Here is a 23,045-nt window from a genome sequence, read left to right on the forward strand (position 1 = left end):
AGTCAAGAGGGATGAGATCAGGTGAGTGCACAGACCAAGGGACTGAGAATCCTCTTCTGGTTACTCTCTGCCCGAGACCAGCCCTGGCTCGATGATCAAACTGCGCTGGAATACCGTCAGGCAAGGCATTCTCCAGAAAGTTCAAATACTATGCACAATTCAATTGATCCAGTGAGATGTGTGATCCAATAAAATGAGCTCCACGATTTCCAGCCTAAGTGTTCACCGAGAATCTCACCCGATAACTTCTCGTATAGGATGTGCCTGGATTTTTAAGGAGGTAGTGGTGGCTGTAGAAACTTTATTTCACATTTCCCACTATATGTTTCTTATATCAAGATGTTCCAAATTTCATTCTCTACAGTCTCCCAAATTTTAAAAATATCACTCTGTAACAACCTGTATTTTGTCTATGTATTACACATAAACTTTATTCTGATTTAAAATGAAATTCAGAAATAAGTATTAACAATACTTCACACTTACCTCAAAGTTTACTGGTTGGTTGTCATCCTGTTGTGCAGCATATCCATGCTAGGATCTGTGTGGTGTATAGGCGGTATATAATACCCCATGTTGCTTAATGGTAATGCAGCTGGCACATATGAGTGAACATGATACGAATTCATAAGATTTGTCTGTGTAGAAGTTCTATCGACTGCATCCTGGCTACCGTCCTGCTGATGGTGATACATGTTACCAATTGTGGGCATCTTCGCAGCAATGTGATTCATATCACTATTGCCAGTATTGTGAAACACGTTTGACACCGCCACTTTGTTTGTATTAGTATGTGATCCATACATACTTCCAACAGACATTTTGGCAACGCCTGTGCCAATATTAGGATGGTTCTGGTACAGTACACCTCCCTGTACTACTGGCATTCCAGTTGGTCCTAAACCACTATTACTACTACTGTCACCAATACCACTATTCGTGTGATTACTGCTCAAATTGTACGGACCACCAAGAGAAGATACTGACGCAGGTGGTGGCACGGCAGAAACGACAGCTGTCGACGTCATCACACTACCACTTTGCTGTGGTAACATCTTCATACTGTCTGGTGCCATAATACTGCTATGTATTGTGTTTGTGGGAGCCTGTAAATTAAGGAAAAAAATTATTTTATTTGTATCAAACATTGGATATTCGTGTAAGTACCTTCGACTTTTTAAGTTCATAGTGTCTTTGACTTAAATATTCCACACATTTTACCTTATGTCGGAAGATGAGAATAAAATTTTCTAAAACCTATTTCATATTTTAAAAAGGCACACAAAACTCTGCACCAAGGCAAACATAATAGACAGCATATGATGGGAAGCAACAAGCTATAGCTTTATTTCCTTGGCTTCACCAGATGAAGGAACCCATAGTTCAGAAATGAGGCCTCATTTACTTTTTCTTTATGTCAGCGCATGTGACCCTGAGGTTAACAGAATTTTTTCGGTGGTTATTTGACTGTAATTTCATTTTTAAAGTTGTTTCCTTTAAACGATGGAATACTAATTTACCTTAACCACAACATTTTCAGTACAACAGAGAACCTGGACAAAAAGTGTTCAGTAACCTTGGCAATGTCAAATTTACATAAAATCGTAAGCTTCTGATGACTGCCTCCACCATCATTGTCAGGGGCTGTGTCATCATCTCAACATCTCTTCAGGTATTAGGCAGGAACTGCCTGTTACAGTACTCATCTCTGTCACGGTCTTCCTCTGTCTCTTCTCCCATGGCACATATAATTTCTTACCTTTAAGGGAAGTCTCTCACTCTCCATTCTTTGTAGATGTTCGTTCCATTTTCTTCTGTAATCTCGAATTTTATCATTGAGGCTAATGATTTGCAGTTCTTCTCTAATACCTTGATTTCTTAGCCTGTCTTCACTTGTGCAACCTTTAACAGCTCTAAAGAATTTCATTTCTTGTGCCTGAAACCGATTTCTTTGCTTCTTGGTAATCACCCACGTCTCACTTCCACAGAGCAGTGTGGGAACTGCAACAGTTTCGTAAAATTTAATTTGAGTGTCTTTCCCAGTTTGTTTTTTAGGTTCCTGTCGATTGTTCCACATACTCGACTGAATTTACTAAGCTTAATTTCAATAGCTCTGCTGTAGCCACATGTCATTTCACACCTGAGGAAACTGAAATGGTTTACTTGCTCTAAAATCTTCTGATCTATTAATATTTTGGTTCTAATTGGTTCTTTCCCCATGAAGGGCATTGTCTTAGTTTTTTGTTTTGAAATTTCCATGTTAAATTTTGCACTTATTTGTTTTAGCAAGTAGATTCCTTTATGAAGGTCATCTTCCTTATGTGCTAGGACCACTGCATCATCAGCATATAGTAAATTATTTAAAAGAATGTTCCGGTCTAAGTAGATGCCTTTCTGATATTCTGATTTCCATATATGTATTATTTCATTAATGTAGACGTCGAACAAAGTTGGAGAGATGCAACAGCCTTGTCGTACTCCTTCGTTAGTCGGTACCTCATTAGTTGTTTTACCATTGAGATCTAGAGTGATATTTGTGTCTCGATATAAACTTTTTATCGCAATTACTACATGCTTCGGATATCCACGATTTGTCTCTATTTCCCAAAGTTTCTGTCTATTGACACTGTCAAAAGCTTTTTTAAAGTCAATAAAAGCAACGTGTGTCGCTTTATTATACTGTCTCCGTTTTTCTATTATTTGCTGTATAGTAAAAACTGCACCTATTGTGGAGCGCCCTTTCCTAAAAACCCATTTGTTCCTCATGCAGTACTGCTTCTGCTATGTTTTTAGTCTCGTATTTAAAATCTTAGCACACACCTCATATGCCGAGTCCAGTAAACTTATTCTTCTATAATTACTGCATAGGCTTTTATCTCCTTTTTTAAAAACTGATATCACTCTAGCTGTTTTCCAGTCTTCGGGAATACTCTTCTCCATTGAAGAGACGTAGCAGTTGTCGGTATAGCGTCATTCCTCCATATTTTAATAATTCAGCATTAATGCCATCTTTTCCTGTTCCTTTTCTATTCTTAAGTGACGTTAGTGCAGACGTTAATTCGTCACACTGTATTTCATCTAATCCTTCCTCATCTAGTTTTCAATTTCACTTTCTCGTGCTGTACGATCGTACCACAATTCGCTGTTGTCTCTTCTCTCTTTATGTGGCATTTAAGGTTTTTAAAACCTTATATGCCATTTGTCGTCTTCCGTGGATATCGTGTTCAATATTAGAAATAAACCTATCCCAGTGTTCCTGGTGTACTTTCCTTAGCATTATTTCTGTTCTTCTTATAGTATTGTTTGTGTCTGAAGAGGCTCCCACCTACATGTCCAAATGATGGCATCTGATTTGTCAGCTGCATTATACCATGATGACATCACAGAAATATTGCCAACTGACGTGGTGCCCTCTTCACCCACAGATTATGTTTGTGCTCTCTGTACACAATTACTTGCAGTGCCACCATTCACACAGAGTGCACAGAGTGGTAAACTACAAAAATTCTTCCTCTGTACTCTTTTTTTTTTTTTTATCACGTGCAAGCTTCAATGCATTGATAAGTGCACAGCTGATGTTTTTATTTAAGTTTTTATCACAAGCTTGAGCAGGATTTTCGTATGTTCGAACATATTCTTATGTTTATTTATCAGACAGTACTTACCCACTACTGATTTTTCAAAATTCCTTTACTTCAGGTGACAGTGATGTTCATCACAGTTATTGGCAACAGTCTGGAAGACTACCCCTTGTAACTGCTGCCAAACATCCCTGGTACTCTAAGGCTGAGTTTATCAATGTCACAAATTTCCAGCCAACCGGTTGCTAATAGAATTTAAAATGTTGCTAATAGAATTTAAAATTCTTTAACTAGTTTTCAATGCCAACTAGGGGTGCCTTCTTCGGAAGAAACTGTTACCTTACCTAACGATATCACAGGAAGGTAGATTAATAGCAGGTAGGCATTAGAACAAACACTTAATTTTTACAAATCCTGAGCTCGTCTTTAATAGGTCGCAACATTTCCTCAATTTTTCTGGGTGTCCGATATACCGATCCGATGCCTCGCCTATTTAGGACTCTCCTCATCTTACTAGTTGTCGAACAGCAGAACGGAAGCTGTGCTACATGTCGGTCCTCCCGGCTTTGTTGAACAGCATCGCACCTCGGTTTTCTTGACGACCTTGCCCTAATATCGCAAACTGAGAAGATGCTCCTTCAGAAAACTGTCATCAGATGATTTATCTTGGAGACAAGGTGCACCTTGTCTGATGTAGTCCTGGCTCTGTGTGTTGGGATGTTCAACATTGCACTCTTCTGAGCTGTATAGTGAAAACTACACCCATTGCAATACAGGTCTGTAAGCATTGGTTCTCAATATACAGAAAGGCCGAGTCATCCATCTACTTTCTGTTCGACCGACACATCTCAGAAGGTAACTTTCTGTCCTCTATTTCTGTGATAAATCTTACGTTTGGTCACATGGCCGTCATTCCTTCACATTTAACCCTCTTATAAAACCTATGTTTCAATGCACATCTTCTCTACAAACTGCCTCGAGCAATTAGCTCGACAGCCCACACGCAATGAAAGTATTTTAGAGGTTGTAGCTACACAATGGCCCGACTTAATCGACGGCATCAGTGTAGAGACATGGGTTAGTGACCATGTCATCATGGTGACTTTGGTTACTACAGTTAATAAACCTATCAAGAAGGCTAGGGCAGTATATCTGTTAGAAAGTGCAGACAGACAATGATGAATTGATCTCATTTAGTTCCACTACAATGGTTGCCAAGGAATTATGGGCAAGTGGCCTGTAAATCATACTCTGGATAAGTATGTGGATTAAGGATGGAAAAGACCTAATTTGGTTTAACAGCGAAATTCAAAAAATGATGAAACAAAGGCTGTTGCACTATTGGTTCAAAAGAGAAAGTGCAAATGATGACAGTATAAAGTTAAGAAATCTTTCGTGCAGGAGAATTGTACAAACATACCGTAATTTGACAGGCGCACAGCGTCCCCTATGGATGACATAGTTCTGAGCAGCCCTGACATAGAGGAACTATTGAAAGAGTCATCAGGTCTGCATGGAATCCCAACTCAGTTTTACGAAGAGTACTCTACAGCATTGGCCCCTTATGTAGCTTGCATTTATGATGAATCTCTTGCCCAACACAAAGTCCCAAGTGACTTCTGTATATGGGAAGAGTAAAAGAACAGGCCCACAAACTCACAAACCAATATCCTGAACATCTTGCTGCTGAATCCTTGAATATATTCTCTGCTCGAATATAATAAATATCTTTTAGAAGGGTGAGCTTCTGCCCATAAATCAGCACGGTTTCTATGGATGAAGGGAACAGATGGATTCCATATTCCTATATTTTCCTAAAGTAACTGACATGGTGCCACACTGGTGACTGTTACCAAAGGTATGGGAATACAGAATAGGTTCCCAGATATGTGAGAGGTTCAAAGACTTCTTAAGTACCAGAACTCAGTATGTTGTCCTTAACAGTGAGTGTTCATCAGAGACAAGGGTATTTTCAGGAGTGCCCCAGGAAAGTGTGATAGGACAGCTGTTACTTCCTATATACATAAATGATATGGCCAACAGGGTGAGCAGCAATTTGTGCTGATGATGCTGTGGTGTACGGGAAAGTGTAGTCGTTGAGTGATTATAGGAGGATACAAAATGACTTAGATAAAATTTGTAGCTGATGTGATAAATGGCAGCTAGCTCGAAATGCAGAACAATGAAAGTTAATAGAGATGAGTAAGAAAATCAAACCCATAACATTTGAATACAGCATTGGTAGTGTGCTGCTTGACACAGTCACATCAATTAACTATCTAGGCATAACATTGTAGAGCAATATAAAATGGAATGAGCATGTAAGGATAGCAGTAGGGAATGCGCTCGTCTCTCTATCTGAATGGTCAGCGCTTCTGATTGCTGTGCAGTGGGACAGAGTTAAATTCCCTGCCAGGTCAGAGATTCTCTCTGCTCATGGACTGGGTGTGTGTTATCATTATCATCATCATCATCATCATCATCATCATCGACATGCAAGTCACCCAGTGTGGCATCAACTGAAAGGACTTGCAACTCGGCGGCCGAACTGCCACAGGTGGGGACTCCCAGCCATCAATGCCATATGATCATTTCAGCAGGGAAGGCAAATGGTTGACTTCAATTTATTGGGAAAATTTTTGGAAAGTGTGGTTCATCCTCAATTAAGACCACATTAGGACAGAAGTGTGAGTCATTGTTGAGTATTGTTCGAGTGTTCGGGATCACACCAGGTGGGATTAAAGGAAGACATCAAGGCCATTTAGAGGTGGGCTGCTATATTTGTCATATTTGTTACTGGTAGGTTCAAACAGCATGCAAGTATTATGGAGACACTTTGAAGGGAAGGCATTTTTTTTCCCCCTAGCCGCAATATTGAGAAAATTTAGAGAACTGTCATTCGAGGCTGACTGCAGAACAACTCCACTGCTGGCAACATACAGTTTGTATGAGGAACACAGATACAATTAGAGGGATCAGGGCTTGTATGGAAGCATAGAGACAGTAATTTCTCTTGTTCTATTTGAAGTGGGACACAAAAGAAAATGACTAGTACTGGTAACAGGGTACCCACTGCCATGCACCACAAAGTGGCTTGTGGAGTATGTATGCAGATGTGGATATGGTCAATGAACTACTGCAGCGCCTCAATGCCATGTGGTCAGATTAAAAACACATTGATACCACATCTGAAGAAGCAGGATGGACAGAGGAGGAAACAGTGGTCAACCCACGGTTGTTCCATTGGTCATTGCATAATACCTGTAACTTCCACTACATAAAAATATGTGGTCCTCAGGTTGCACTGGGATAATTTTAAGATTTCAGGTGAGAAGCCAAAAGTCTTAATGTTTCTTTTATTGGTACTTTCATAAACAGGACCTCATAGATTTTTAATGTGGTACTGCAGTAGCCGACAATTGGTGCTATTAACTTAGATAAATACTTTGTCACAGTGTATGTACGAAAGCTGACACCACCCACAACTGAGTGGTACACCATATTTGTGTATTTTAGGCAGATCATACACAACCTGGGTGCCCTAGGAGCACTTGGCCTCAAATTCTTCACAAGTTCGTCAGAGAGGCGAGAGTTCGTTAACAGCTTCCCTGTCTTCCAGCTCACTGACAATGTGGCATCTCATTTAAGAATCTTGTGTCTGCAGTTTCCTGCAATAGACTCAGTTAGCTAGGATAATCAGTTACACTGACGATGACCATATCATTCCCCTTGTCAGCCAGTGTTGTTGTTGTTGTTGTTGTTGTTGGTGGTGGTGGTGGTGGTGGTGGTCTTCAGTCCAGAGACTGGTTTGGTGCAGCTCTCCATGCTACTCTATCCTGTGGCAAGCTTCTCCATCTCCCAGAACCTACTGCAACCTACATCCTTCTGAATCTGCTTAGTGTATTCACCTCTTGGTCCCCCTCTACAATTTTTTGCCCTCCAATACTAAACTGGTGATCCCTTGATGCCCCAGAACATGTCCTACCAAACAATCCATTCTTCTTCCCAATTCCATTCAGTACCTCCTCATTAGTTATGTGATCTACCCATATAATCTTCAGCATTCTTCTGTAGCACCACACTTTGAAAGCTTCTATTCTCTTCTTGTCCAAACTATTTATCGTCCATGTTTCACTTCCATACATGGCTACACTCCACACAAATACTTTCATAAACGACTTCTTGACATTTAAATCTATACTCGATGTTAACATTTTTCTCTTCTTCAGAAACACTTTCCTTGCCATTGCCAGTCTACATTTTATATGCTCTCTGTAACAACCATCATCAGTTATTTTGCCCTCCAAATAGAGAAACTCATCTACTACTTTAAGTATCTCATTTCCCAATCTAATTCGTCAGCATCACACGATTTAATTCAACTTTTAATTCGATTACATTCTATTATCCTCATTTTGCTTTTCTTGATGTTCATCTTATATCCTCCTTTCAAGACACTGTCCATTCCGTTCAACTGCTCTTCCAGGTCCTTTGCTGTCTCTGACAAATTACAATGTCTTTGGCAAACCTTGAAGTTTATATTTTTTCTCCATGGATTTTAATTCCTACTCCAAATTTTTCTTTTGTTTCCTTTACTGCTTGCTCATTATACAGATTGAATAACATCAGAGATAGGCTACAACCCTGTCTCACTCCCTTCCCAACCGCTGCTTCCCTTTCATGCCCCTCGACTCTTATAACTGCCATCTGGTTTCTGTACAAATTGTAAATAGCCTTTCATTTCCTATATTTCACCCCTGCCACCTTCATAATTTGAAAGAGAGTATTTCAATCAATATTGTCAAAAGTTTTCTCTAATTCTACAAATGCTAGAAAAGTAGGTTTGTCTTTCCTTAATCTATCTTCTAAGATAAGTCATAGGGTCAGTATTATCTCACGTGTTCAACATTTCTATGGAATCCAAACTAATCTTCCCCGAGGTTGCCTTCTGCCAGTTTTTCCATTCGTCTGTAAAGAAATCGTGTTAGTATTTTGCAGCTGTAACTTATTAAACTGATAGCTCGATAATTTTCACATCTGTCAACACCTGCTTTCTTTGGGATTGGAACTACTATATTCTTCTTGAAGTCTCAGGGTATTTCACCTGTCTGATAAATCTTGCTCACTAGATGGTAGAGTTTTGTCAGGGATGGCATTCCCAAGGCTATCAGTAGTTCTAATGGAATGTTATCTACTGCTAGGGCCTTGTTTCGACTTAGGTCTTTCAGTGCTCTGTCAAACTCTTCAAGCAGTATCCTATCTCCCATTTCATCTTCATCTACATTCTCTTCCATTTCCATAACATTGTCCTCAAGTACATTGCCCTTGTATAGACCCTCTATATACTCCTTCCACCTTTCTGCTTTCCCTTCTTTGCTTAGAACTGGGTTTCCATCTGAGGTCTTGATATTCGTGCAAGTGGTTCTCTTTTCTCCAAAGGTCTCTTTAATTTTCCTGAAGGCAGTATCTATCTTACCCCTAGTGACATATGCCTCTACATCCTTACATTTGTCCTCTAACCATTCCTGCTTAGCCATTTTGCACTTCCTGTTGATCGCATTTTTGAGACATTTGTATTCCTTTTTGCCTGCTTCATTTACTGCTTCTCCTTTCATCAATTAAATTCAATATTTCTTCTGTTATCCAAGGATTTATACTAGCCCTTGTCTTTTTACCTACTTGATCCTGTGCTGTCTTCAGTATTTCATCTCTCAAAGCTACCCATTCTTCTTCTACTGTATTTCCTTCCCCTGTTCTTGTCAATCGTTCCTTAATGCTCTCTCTGAAACTCTATAACCTCTGGTTCTTTCAATTTATCCAGGTCCCATCTCCTTAAATTCACACCTTTTTCAAGTTTCTTCAGTTTTAGTCTACAGTTCATAGCCAATAGATTGTGATCAGAGTCCACATCTGCCCTTGGATATGTATTACAAATCAAAACCTGGTTCCTAATATAGTGCCCCTAGAATTTTACGAAAGTCTGGAGACACTTGTATTCCAGCCGTTTCGAACACACGATTTTAAAGCAGGGCGTAAGGATGAGCATGGGATACTGCACCCATTTATTGTTTGTGCAGGCGAAACTGGAAGGGAGATAATTCGTCGGTGCTGGCCAGTGTTCAGTGCAAACTGCCAAGAATAAGCAAATACGGCCCGGAAGCTCTGTGGCCGGCTACAAATAGTAATGTAGCATTATATTGTTAAAAAACAAATGGAGAGACTCGAAATAGTGACTGTTTATTAGATGTTGAACTGCTGTTGAGAGTACGTGGACTGGATGTGGATAGTCAGCCACGATAAAAGCTTATGTATTAATTTTGTTCAAAAATGTGTAATTAACTGATTCTGGGTGCCCGGTAATGTGTGGGCTTATGTCATATAGTTTAGTTGTTTTTTTGTACAAAGTGGAAATAAATATGTTTTGGTGCATTGAATGATATTCCAAGAGGAGCATATTTTTTAAATAAGAAGAAAGAGAGCGAGAGAGTGAAAATTTCCCCTTCCTAGCAGTGAAATCTTTGGAGAAACGTCTGGTGCTAGCAGAAGACACCGGCGCTGCAAGAAAGCAGAACCAGCATTCTTCAACAAGTAAGTCCATGAAAACAGTTGGGAGTTGCCACAGCAACTGATAACAGTGAGGCTGAAGAGCGATTCCATGATACTTATTCACAAATATCATGTTGATAAAGGGTAAATGATTAAGGGAATCAAGAAAATCGCACAACGCTGCAGTTAGTCTCAAATCACCGCCGCTGCCGTCTACAAACGCCGACGTCGCATCACACCAACGCCAGCGCCACCGTACATCAACGCCGATGTCACATCACACCAACGCCGATGCAGCCATCCACAAAAACTGATGCCGCCATCCATCAACACTGACGCCGCCATACACTGGTGCCTACGCCGCCTTCCACCGATGCCGGGTGAGCTACTACTGACCTTTGATTGTTTGTGAAGTGTGGGGTGTTGTGGGAATAAGCGAGTGTACTAGATTAAAGGCAAAACAAAACACAGTGGAAAAATAACATCAATCCATAGAGTCTGCTGGGGCTATGGGAATTGAAAAACAGGGGCCAGATTTAGGCAAATTAATGAGGTTTATCAAAGTGCAGTTTGAATCAGAGAATACAAAACAGGACGAACTGAAGGCAGAATTAAACTCTAAATTAGATTTGCAAAACACAAAACTAGATGCTCAATTCAATATCCTAAGTAATCAGATGCAAGAATGGAAAAAAGAATTGTCCAACTGCCTGAGTGAACAGACAAATATTTTATTTAAGGATTTAGAACAAAGAAATGAAGCTCATCTAAAGGGGTTAGTTCAAAAATTAGAATACAATGTAGACTGTAAATGTAGAATTAGAATACAATGTAGACTGTAAATGTAGTAATTTGGAAACACAATTTAACGAAAAATACGACTGTTTGAAAAATGTATGTAATGTTACATTTGATGTGGTCGAACGAGAATTAACTATGCTAAAAAACCAATGTCCAGAAACAAGATAAGTTGCTCCCCCTAGTACAGGCGCAAATTTCAGGGGTCAAATCACGGGTGGAAACCGTAGAACAGAACTTCAAAGAAAAGTTAATGACTGCAGAGCTCATAAAATTTGAATGGCTTAGAAGAACAAGTAGAAGAATTAATACGATGAAAGGTTGAAGAGAAACTAAGTGTTGATATCTCTTCGCCTATGGTAACTTCCGATTTAGATAACACCAAGAAAGACAGAAATGTTGAGGAAATAATTCAAGCTTATGCAGGAGCAACTAGAGAAAGGCACAGATTCCCCTAAATATTATATTAAATAAGGACATGGTAACTGATTCGCAATGGGGATCAAATTCAGGCTTGTCGAGGCAGTTTCCTAAATTCAAACCAGACGGGGAGGTACACCCAACCCATTTCTTAAAACGGTTTAACCAAGCCATACCTAAAAGTTGGGAGGATGCTAAGAAAACAGAGTTTGCGGTAGGTTATTTGGAGAGTGAAGCTTCAGAATGGGGCACAGTAAATATCGAAAACTTCACATCTGGGAAGATTTTCAGAGATAGTTTAAGGAAAAATATTGGTCTCTAGTGCACAAGAGAAGTCAATCTCAGATTTGTGGGATCCTAAATACTATAGTAATGCCTGGGGTACAATGCGCAAGTATTTTGACTGGGATTTGACGTGGGCGAAATATTTAGATCGACCAATGGAAGAAGAGGGATTAGTTAGAGTTTTAATAAGACGTCTACCTACTTATGCTAGAAAAGATATTCTATGCAGTGGGTGGAAAACAGTGGAGGAACTGTTCTCCTTTGTAGATGCACTTGGTGCAATCAATAAAGACAGAAACGAGAACTTGCATGCATTAGAAAATCCGAATTTTTGGAGGAATAATATGAATCAGTCCACCAACCTAGCAGGAATGTAAACAGAGGGGGTTGCTCACGAGGACCATTAACGTCCAACCTCGGTCCGGTAACTACACAGGAATTCGTGCCCAGCAACAGCTGTGGAACAGGGGTAACGCAGTTACAACGTTTCGAAATCGTCCCATGGTTGCTACCCATGAAGAAAATGTGGAGCGATCTGGACCCAGGGCCAGGGCCCAGATCGTCGAAATACATTGAAAGGCCTAAATAAGAGGCTACAGGTTTCCTTTATGCATAAAGTACCTACCAAGGAGTGGCTACTACTGGAGGAAACAAACAAAATAACTACGCCACCACAACCTATTATAACAGGAGAGATATAAAACCACAAAGTAGACATATTCATCAATTCTGGTACTGAAGTATCACTTATTTCTAAGGAATACTTAAATACATTAAAAACTGAAAGCAATTTTCCTGTTTTACCAGTAACTGGGGTATACATAGTTGGTATAACTGGAAAGAATAGTAAGGTTGTTAAACACGAAACCTTGGCACACTGCCGCATAAATGATATGACGTTTCAACAACCTCTTCTAGTAGTGGAAGACATAAATAGAGACGTATTGTTTGGTTTAGACTGGTCAACCCATTTTAATGTTACACTAAATTTCGACAAGAACTGTATTTATGTGGGGGAACCCGAGAATAAACATTGCATTAAGTTTGTGATGGACAGCGATGTGTATAAACAAACGTCTGAACGCCAAAGATGACAATTAACTGCATCAGCTCAGTTGTCTCAAGAGGTAGAGTTAACTAATACTGTATATCCACAAGATGATTTTCACAAAAAGGTAAGTGAATCTGAATTGTTAAATACTGAACAGCAAATGGATTTAGTGAGAATTTTGTCTAAATACCATTCAGTATTTTCAGAGAATCCGGGTATCGTTAGCGATTATGTTTGCAAATTTAAGATTAAGGACGAACCTCCGTTTTTTTGCAAACCATACCCTACACTTAAAAGTCTTAAAGAAGTGGTTAGGGAGGAGATTAATTAAATGATTGACCAAGATATAATAGAAAGGAGTATGAGTGTCTATAATAATCCCTTAGTAGTAGTGAAAAACGCTACAGGTGGAGTGAGATTGGTGCTAGATGCACGCACTCTCAACCGTCATATTGAAACCGAAAGAGATCGTCTGGTTAATATAGATGAATTATTAACTAAATTTAAGGATGCACAGTATTTTAGCTCCGTTGATCCAATGACTGGGTACTGGGAAATCCGGTTACATCCCGATTCAAAAAAGTATACAGATTTTTTGTTCAACGGAAAATCTTACCACTTTAATGTACAACATTCTGGACTAAATATATCAGTATCAGTATTTATAAGAGCACTTGATAAGGCTATTGGATAAGAGTTATTGAAAGAACTAGTTATTTATGTGGATGACATCTTAATTATTTCACCTACTTGGGAAGAACATTGTAGGACACTGAAAAAAAACTTTGGAGCGATTTAAGGAAAAGGGTATCACCTTAAAGTTAAGTACCGTATTTACTCGAATCTAAGCTGCGCTCGAATCTAAGCCGCACCTGAAAAATGAGACTCGAATCAAGGAAAAAAAATTTTCCCGAATCTAAGCCGCACCTGAAATTTGAGCGAAAAGTTTTAGGCCGCATCTCCAAATCGAAACAACGTTGGTCCATTGTAATATGAGACACAATTTAAGTCGAATGAATGATGCTACAGCTACAGTAGTTTGGTTCGAGTCGTAAGCTTAACAGTTAAGCTTTACCAGGTAGCCATTGCTATGCGTCAGGTGCTCCGTCCGTATTTATACGGGTACCCTTCCTTTTTCACGCGCTTCGTCTGGTTTGAATTGATTGCTTATTTTTCTTTGATCTGATAAGCGCCGTTTTCTTTGTTATAGGGGTTTACGTCACTCTAAGCTGAAAATGCATTACTGTACTGTGTCATGCATTGTTTGTCGCATTCTGATAGTGCGTGTTTACGGCCTGTCACCGCTCATGGCATGGCTTGCTTTTGAGCGCGCTACCGCCGCTTACAATTTTTTTAAAAAAGGAGAGAGGAATCGTCTCGTTAGTGAAACAATGGCAAGAGACTGCTATTTGATGTTACTTACACTGCTGCTTTCTTTGACAAGAACCAAATAATAGACTACGTATGATAGAAGATGTTCTGAACGAGAGTTTAGCGAAAATTTTTCTCCGTTTGAAAATCTTTGCAGGCGCCTCTTTAGTACATTACATTCTGCACAGAAATTAGAGTCATCGTAGATTTAAAAATCTAGTCAATTGCTGTGCTTCATTTCTGACTGCATCACTATTAGGCATAAGAATAATACGAATATAAACATGACATGATATGTATATTTAAATAAGATAGCAGCAAACACGAAACAATACATGGCAAAATGTTTATACTCGTATTATTCTTATGGTGAAGAGAATACTGCATGTGATTCACAATTCATAAAAGTTTCTATTAGCAACCATCTCTTCTCACAGGTAGGAAAAAATTCAGTATATAGAGTTGGGCATATTGACAAACATTCCAAACGGTCTTGCCAGTCGGATTTTCGTAGTACATTGAAATGTTGCTACATTCGAAGATGAACAATACGGAATTTGTATTTACTTCGTTGGATAATGGATGAAAATGCAGTGGTCGAAACTCGAGGCAGAGAAAAAAACTCGTCTTTTACCCTTTTTTTTTAAATTTATTAACTGAGCAGAGGTTTTGGTGCCAGTATTTATCTTTGTGCCTACAAAGCATGCCTGTGTAGTGCTACATATATTCGACGGCAGAAGTTAATTGTTGCGGCACCCACCACCATTTTTCAGAACTCCCGCTTGCTTTGCACTCGATTCTAAGCCGCAGGCGGTTTTTTGGATTACCGGAAAAAAAGTGCGGCTTAGATTCGAGTAAATACGGTAAATTTCACTTTGCGAGGCAGGAATTAAAGTTTTTAGGACACATCGTGGGAGAAAAAGGCATTAAACCGGACCCCGAGAGAATCGAGGCTATTAAAAACTGTCCATCTCCTCGAAACGTTAAACAACTAAAAGGGTTTCTGGGAATGGCAGGTTATTATTGACACAATGTGCAAAGCCAAGAAATGAACGACCCCAGACTATTAAGATTATTACTTAAGGTATATCACGAAACTGGGACCAAGGGACCCAAGAAGCCTTTGACAAACTAAAACAATCTTTAGTAAATGCGCCTATCTTACAACATCCCATAATGAATGAACCTTTTAAGATAGCAAATGATGCATAAGATTACGGTATTGCAGCAGAATTATTACAAGAGGAATGTGGGATAGAAACCTATGATCATAGATCTAGAGCATTTATTAGTCGAAGCTTAAAAAAGCATGAACGAAATTATACTGCTACCGAGAAAGAATTGCTAGCGATAGTGTGGAGTATACAAAAGTTCCAAACTTTGATATGGGGTTCGGAAATCTACATTTATACTGACCACCAGGCTTTTTCATTCCTAATGAGTAGTAGATTATTACACAGTGGACTAATGAGGTCGATGTTGTTTTTAACAGAATATGATATTAAAATACAATATATAAGAGGATCAGAGAATATAGTACCGGATGCTTTGCCACAACTACATCAAAACATGAAAGACAACGTACAGAAGGACCTGGGGTAGCTTTCGTGATCAATTTTATAACAACAGAATATCTAACCAGGGAAGTACACGAGTTAGCCCAAACGATAACGGAAAATATTAAACATGACCCTTATTTTACAGAGACCTATGACATGTATAGAAGAGAGTCATTACCGGTAAACAAAAGGGAACAGTGGGAGGTAACAAATCACAACTTGTTCTGGAGAAACAGCAAAGAGTCAAGCTATTGGCAGCTCTGTATACCACAAACAGCAGAGTCTAAATTAATACAGTCAGGGTGTATACGGGGACAAGGAAAAAAAATCCCGGATTTCTCCCGGATATACCGCTTAAAAAACATGCTTCTTCCCACCCGAAAATACACTTTTTCTGTGCTAAGTGTCAGTAGGTTTTCCGTAGATTTTCCCTCGGAACTGTAAAACTTATCAATCCTTGGAATGGTTAACATTTTATACAATCGCGTAGAACTTCCCGGAAAAAAAGGGGGGGCAGAGAAGTTTTGGAGAGACTTTTAATAAAAAAAGCACAGAAGTTTTGGAAAGACCTTTGATTTGCAGCAACATATACACCGCATATTTTTGTATTACGAAAGTATAAATTCGAATTGCACCAAACACAGTGCGTTAGTTTCCGAAACGTTGAAACCGATGTTGCGATGTCCTTTTGTAAGCGAGTCATATCTCAAGCCATGAGATTAGAGGCGGCAAAAAATAACGTAACTGATAGAAATAACCGGTTACTGAGAAGTAACGGTTACTGCGATAACCGTTCCTCTGATTCTGGCAGTTATTTCAATAACTGTTTCGTGTCAACAGTGCCTCGCGCCATCTGTTGACCGAAGATCGTACTGCGCATTTGGAGGCGTTCTATAGACCATGGGAATAACTGTGAGACTGCGCGCCATCTGTTGATAAGAACTGTGTACTATTTCGTGGGCCTTCGTTACTTTTAGCATAAACAATTAAATAAAGTTAATGTCCGAGTCGTGGCTGATAGGAGCTGCAGTACAGGCATTAACAAGTACGGTCGTTCCCTTAAGCCACCGCCTTACGTGTTAATTTAGCTTGGACGGGTAGTACAAGGAAAGTTACTAAGGAATTCGAGCGACTATGGAAATAACTGTCAGAGCCGGTATTCTCCTCTGGCAGTTATCGTTATTGGCTCGTAGTTCTAGTTCTCTGGTAGTTATCGGGCTACCACCACAGATAACCAGGAAGCTGGTAACGGAATAACTGTGTGTCTAGACGTTCCTGACTCGGTGACTCCAGTTACAGGTCGTAGTTCCAGGTGATATCTCCAGAGAGGATAGTAACTGGAGCGAACAAATATTTTCGTACTGCTACGGAAATAGCCGCTGGCCATCACGAATGACAAATAACATGTCAGAAAGTATAACATAATACAGTGGAATATAATAATTATTATCCTCATCATTTGTCATGAGATTGTCAAAATACGTGAATATATCACAGTAACTGCTAATATTTACAGAATTGGTACACTGACAGAATAAAACACAGTTACGTACTTTTAATAAATTTATCGTACACAGAATACCCGATCTTGACTGTTGCAACCAAGTGCTGTCAAAACTGAAATATAGCAGAATTTTTACCTAAGCTGGCCTATCAGTCTCTGTTACGATATTCATCTACAGAGTAGAAGGAGGGGTCACTGGAAGCGTCTGATTCCACCCGTCTGCTTCGACGTAAAGGTGTTGTGGTGTGTGAATGTCATTACGGCACGGTGTTTATGAGTTGGTTTGTGTGTGTGTGTGGGGGGGGGGGGGGGGGGGGGGGAGCTGTCGATCTAGGTTGCAATGCCGGAATTAGCTGGTGGTAATTAATTTTTTTTTTTTCTAGCTGTGATGTTTTGTGTATTTATGAAGTATTGAATGTGATTTAATTTATGTAGGGATGATTGATTTGTGGACTTTTGGGATTGTGGTTTTATTTTTCGCAGTTGTAGGTGTTGGTTTTTTGGCATCAGTAGCTGTGGTGGACCTATATAGGTCACTGGATAATGACCGATTCCCATTTTCATAATTGTGTGTGTTGATGTTTTAGTATCGTCATCTGAGGTTGACCTATGTAGGTCAAGGGAAATGTCTGATTCCAATTTTCGTACTTTTAGTTGTGGGTATTGGTGTTTTGGTATGGTCACCTATAGTTGACCTATATTGTTCAAGGGAAGTGTCCGATTCCTGCATATTTTTGTTGGTGTAGCAGAATGCTGTATTTTTTTTTCTTTTTGTTCTTCATTTTGTGTTTTGGGATCATGGTGTGTTTTTTTTACTAGCTTGTCCTCACCCTAAAACCCCCAACTTCCCGCAGTTGTCCCATTGGTTTGATTGTATTTTGGTGGGAAATGTTATTGTATTATTTATATGTATCTTCGTGTTTGTTGCCATGTGTATGTAGTGACGTCATGGACACACTTAAAATAGACATTTCCGGCATATTGATGATGGGTGGAATCAGGCACTTATGTATCAAATAGTCATTCAAACACACTGTAAACCGTGCCTTATCTGAAACCAAGTTTTTAATGGTTGCTGACTTGCTGGCAGCTTATTGAAAATGCATGTTCCTGAATATTGGATCCCTTTTGGACCAAGGTAAGTAATTTTAGGTCATTATGTAGATTGCTGTTCCCATTTCTAGTACTGATATTATGTATTAAGCTATTGGTTGGAAATACTTGTAACAAATTTCATTAAGGAATAAATATACTAGGAAGCAGTGGTTAGAATACAAAGTTCCTTGAACAGGTTCCTACATGATGTTCTTGAATTGATACCACAAACGATTTTTATTACACGCTTTTACATGCGAAAAACTTTTGCTACGTTTGATGAGTTACCACAGAATATGTTCCCTTATGAAATAATAGAATGAAAAAATGTGGTATGCCCTTCCCAACTGAATTTATTATCGAGTTGTAGTCCCAGAAATGTAACACTGTCAACCTTTTCGATCTGCATGTCTTCATATGTTATAAACATGCTATCGCTGGAGAAATCGAGCAGTTTGCAAATCTGACATAAAACTTGGATTAGCGTACTCACACTTTCCCCAATAGGACTAGCTTTTACAGCACAGGAGTAAACGAATCTGTCACATTACGTATATTTTTTGTTGTATTACAAGGCTGTACACTTTATTCTATTATGTGAGCAGCACAAGAAATTAAGCTTCGAATTTAACCTACAGTACTCAGTTTACATATTACTTCATACTTAAAAACGCACGTTGTTAACATTTTACTTAAACAGTGCTTTGGCGAAGTTCCGCGTACTTTCTGTCGCAGCTGCGAGGATAATATTTCTAATAGCGACCGATAACCTACAAACATATAATCTGAAACACTAATAATCGTTCTAACATCAACTAAAATGTACCCGGAGTTAATAAGCTGAGGTTATGACACGATTCATACGACATTCCTGCTATTTCACACTACTCGCAGTTATACTGATAACTAAACTGATGGATTCCATGTCGTTATTTAACTGTCGGAGTTATCGGTATTCGCTAGCGAAAAATAACTTGGCAGTTATTAATAACCGTTAACGATAACGGTTATCAAAGAATAACTGGAACTGTGATAACGGTTACTCCAGAATAACCGTTTGGCCCACCTCTACATGAGATCTCGCCAGCCGATGACAGCAGCTATTCAGAGCATAGGACACGTGTTATAGTCAGCCAATAGCAAGATCACTGGTTACATGCGAACACACAAGAGGAAAAGTTAACGGTTTACATTACTATACACAGTACCGTATATCTACATGAAAAGCTAAGCTTTCACAAATAATATTGGTCTTTTTCGCGTGTGTTATACTTTAAGACACATCACACAAATGTGCCAGTAAATTTAAAATTATGACATAAATGTCTCTGCTCAAAATTTCTTGTAAGTGGCTGGTCCTCAAAAAGTTCAGTTTCGAATGCTCTGTAATTTAGAAATCCATCCCACTTTCGCACACGTAACATAATTCATCTTGCGTAAAAAAAAAAAAAATTACTTTGAAAGTAACGCTTTTCTAAACACCGTTCGCAATACTATCCCGAGACTGTTAGAAATAGGTTCGATTTACCAGTTGCCAGAGAGCGCCAGAAAACAGGCATTATTGTGCGTGTGCAACTACAGTGGTGTAGGAAGCCCGCATGTTCGTGTGTATAAAGCACTAAGAGAGCTTACATTACACCATAAAAGAAACAGGGCATCAGTGGATACTCCAAAGAGCATCGGAGTTTCGTAAACCATACTGAAATGCATAATTCGGCTTGAAGCGCAAATTGGCTTTTTCCAGATTCACAATGAAGTAGGTCCTATCTGATATTAAGCTTTTCAGTGTGGTTTTTGGGATGTAAATTTTCATGGAGTACCAGTACTCTACGATCTCATTTTTGGTTCTTTATTATGGCATAATGCCATACATGGCAGACAATGATAATGTGCACTTGAAATTCAGCGAGCCAATACTGTAGAATGAAACACTTCGTTTCAAATAAAATTACTGTCTCAGCAGAAAGATTAATAAAGCCAAATTTCTTTAGCAAACTTGCAAAAATAACTTCACTGTTCTGCAAGGGGATTAATGCTTGACTGCTACTAACTTGGAAATAAAATAAAATCGGAAAACTGAAATTAATAATATATTTTTGTTCTCTGTAATTATGTGAATGTGTTTTAATTCAATTGATAGCTCCCGGCCACAGAAATCTGTTTTGTTTTCATTCGACGTGGGAGCTGTACACAAAGAGAAGCAGCGAAATCACTTAACGTAAACACGGGTCACGTGAAGACTAACCCCCTCCCCACTACAACTCAGACAACTCTGTGCAAGCGCGAATCTGGCAGCTAGGGCGCGCGAGAAAAATTTTTCTCGTTTGCATCTGGCTGCTTGCTGCTACTACCGATACAGCTAACAGCCAAACTTCAAGTAGCGGGAAGAAGGGAGAAGGAACTGCTTATACGCGAGTTAAATGCGCATGCGCAACAGACCGCTGGCAACTGGCCAAACGAACCTAATGTGAACAGTTGTGACGTCATGCTCATAGCAAGCAGTTTATTGTTATGAAGAATTACAGTCTGCGCCCTACGGCGTTTGACATATTTTTGCTATTTGCAGACGCTTGTGCATGCACAGTGTTTTGTTGTTGCAAATTGCACATTTCCTTTGCCACTAAAGTTTTATTTTTTTCCCTCTCGTTTATATTTTATTGCTGCAGTATCATTCTCCAGTGGCAGGATACAACAACATTCTTTGCTAGAGAATCAACTCTGCAATCAAAATTACAAAAATTTAACTGAAAGCTAAATCAATGAAAAATTTCCGGAATTCCGAAAAGTTCCGGAATTCCGAAAAGTTCCTGGGTTTTTCCCGGTTTTCTCCCGGATGAAAAAATTCCCAGGTTTTTTCCGGATTTCCCGGTTGTCCCGGGTCGTATACACCCTGACAGTACCTTCATAGTGGATGTGGCCACTTTGGAGTGAAAAAGTGTATAGCTCACATGAATAAGTTTTATTATTTTAAGCGATTAGGACGTAAGGTAACTGCTACTATCAAAATGTGTGAAATCTGTCAGAAAGCTAAGGAGAATAATACCCATGTAAAGCATAAGACGTATCCGATTATTCCTAAAGCATTACATGACCTCACAGCTATCAATTATTTTGGACCCATACCCAAAGGGAAGGGAGGCGGGGCTTATATATTAGTACTTATAGAATATATCTAAAAACAAAGATGATGTGACTTACCAAATGAAAGTGCTGGCAGGTCGACAGACACACAAACAAACACAAACATACACACAAAATTCAAGCTTTCGCAACAAACTGTTGCCTCATCAGGAAAGAGGGAAGGAGAGGGAAAGACGAAAGGATGTGGGTTTTAAGGGAGAGGGTAAGGAGTCATTCCAATCCCGGGAGCGGAAAGACTTACCTTAGGGGGAAAAACAAGTGTTTGCAAGAATATTTTATAGCTACAAGTAAACCGAGGTGTTTTCTTTCTGATAATGGACCTCAGTTTACTAGCCATGAAGTTAAGGAATTTTTAGCCTGGGAAAATATACGACACATTTTAATATCCAACTATAATCCATCTTCGAACCCTTGTGAAAGAGTAATGAGAGAGATTGGTAGGTTGTGCCGCTCTTACTGCCACGACATTCATACCTCATGGGCAGAAAGAATTAAAGATTTTGAGCTTATTCTAAACGAACTACTGCATTTGTCTACAGGAATGACGCCTGTAGAAGCCATTGGTAAGCCATTTATAGGAAAACCTCTAATTAAGTGTTTTACGTGGCAGGAGCAAAACGCTATTGATCACCAAGCATAGGCACAGACACGACCTACACACCACACCCTTCATACAACCCTCGCAAACAAGTGTGACTGGTTCTTCATCATTTGCTGTTCCATTGGAGTTGCTATGATCTTTTCTTCAGGGACTTCAAAGGCGACGGCGAGAATGTCTGTTCTGCAGGAGACACCAAACATCATACCTCCTCTGGTTTCTCGCTTAAGTACCGGCGAAGTGGGGATCTTGGGGAAGGGGGGTGGGAAGGGTTTCCTGTCTTTGGGGCTGTCTTCTTTCTTTCTTCCATATTAGCAACCAATTCTTTTATTTCCTTTCTTACTTCTCTGAAAGAGTACCAATCTATCTTTCCCTCTGTCCACATTCATATACTTCTATCGCTGAAGTCCTTCCCTTTTCCGTGATTTCTATAAATCTTCAACTAGGAACCTTAGTGGGCCGAAGAATCAGGACGCACGATCACACTTCCACACTCAAACAATTAAATACAAAGACACAGACAGGTAATACACAGGGAGATGTAACAACTGTCACAGATAAGGGGGGAAGTAGTGCTCAGGAAGGGCTCAAGCACATGTGCTAAGTAACGATGGTTGCACATCTCAAGTGAAATGGTATAGTAAGCTTAAGCTGAAGGAACAAGGGGGGACAAAGTGTACATCCACCTGTGTTCATAGCTATAGTAGTACAAGGTAATATGAATGGGCATAAAAAGAAATAGATATTAAGCCAGAAGTATCAAGTCAAATAAGCTATAAGCTAAAGGAACAAGGGGGGACGAAGTGTATATCCACCTGTGATCACAGCTATAGTAGTACAAAGTAATATGAATGACGATAAAAAGAAACAGATATTAAGCCAGAGGTATCGAGTCAAATAAATTTCTGATGAATAATAGGATTGTGCAGACCAAATAGCCCAATGAAAAGAAATAAAGTTACAACCATGGACGAAACATATTTAGTTATTAAGGCTATATAAGTGAGCTGTAAGCAATGAACAAATGAAGAATTTAAGCAGGTAGGCTGAAGGACTCAGGAGGAGGAAAGGAGAAGTGGATAGAAATTTTACCAGG

The 23,045-nt window shown here is 39.3% G+C and overlaps 1 protein-coding gene across 1 annotated transcript in view; it reads right to left on the reverse strand.

Moving 5' to 3' along the window:
- LOC124776430 (zinc finger protein 879-like) overlaps positions 1–23,045 on the reverse strand; it is a 375,801-nt gene that overhangs the window by 4,501 nt on the left and 348,255 nt on the right. The window contains exon 9 of the mRNA XM_047251425.1: positions 487–1,106. Coding sequence (XP_047107381.1) covers positions 495–1,106 — 612 coding nt within the window. The 3' untranslated portion in view covers positions 487–494. The remainder of the gene's footprint in view (positions 1–486; positions 1,107–23,045) is intronic.

This window comes from Schistocerca piceifrons, chromosome 2 (assembly GCF_021461385.2).
Source record: "Schistocerca piceifrons isolate TAMUIC-IGC-003096 chromosome 2, iqSchPice1.1, whole genome shotgun sequence".
NCBI classification, from domain to species: domain Eukaryota; kingdom Metazoa; phylum Arthropoda; class Insecta; order Orthoptera; family Acrididae; genus Schistocerca; species Schistocerca piceifrons.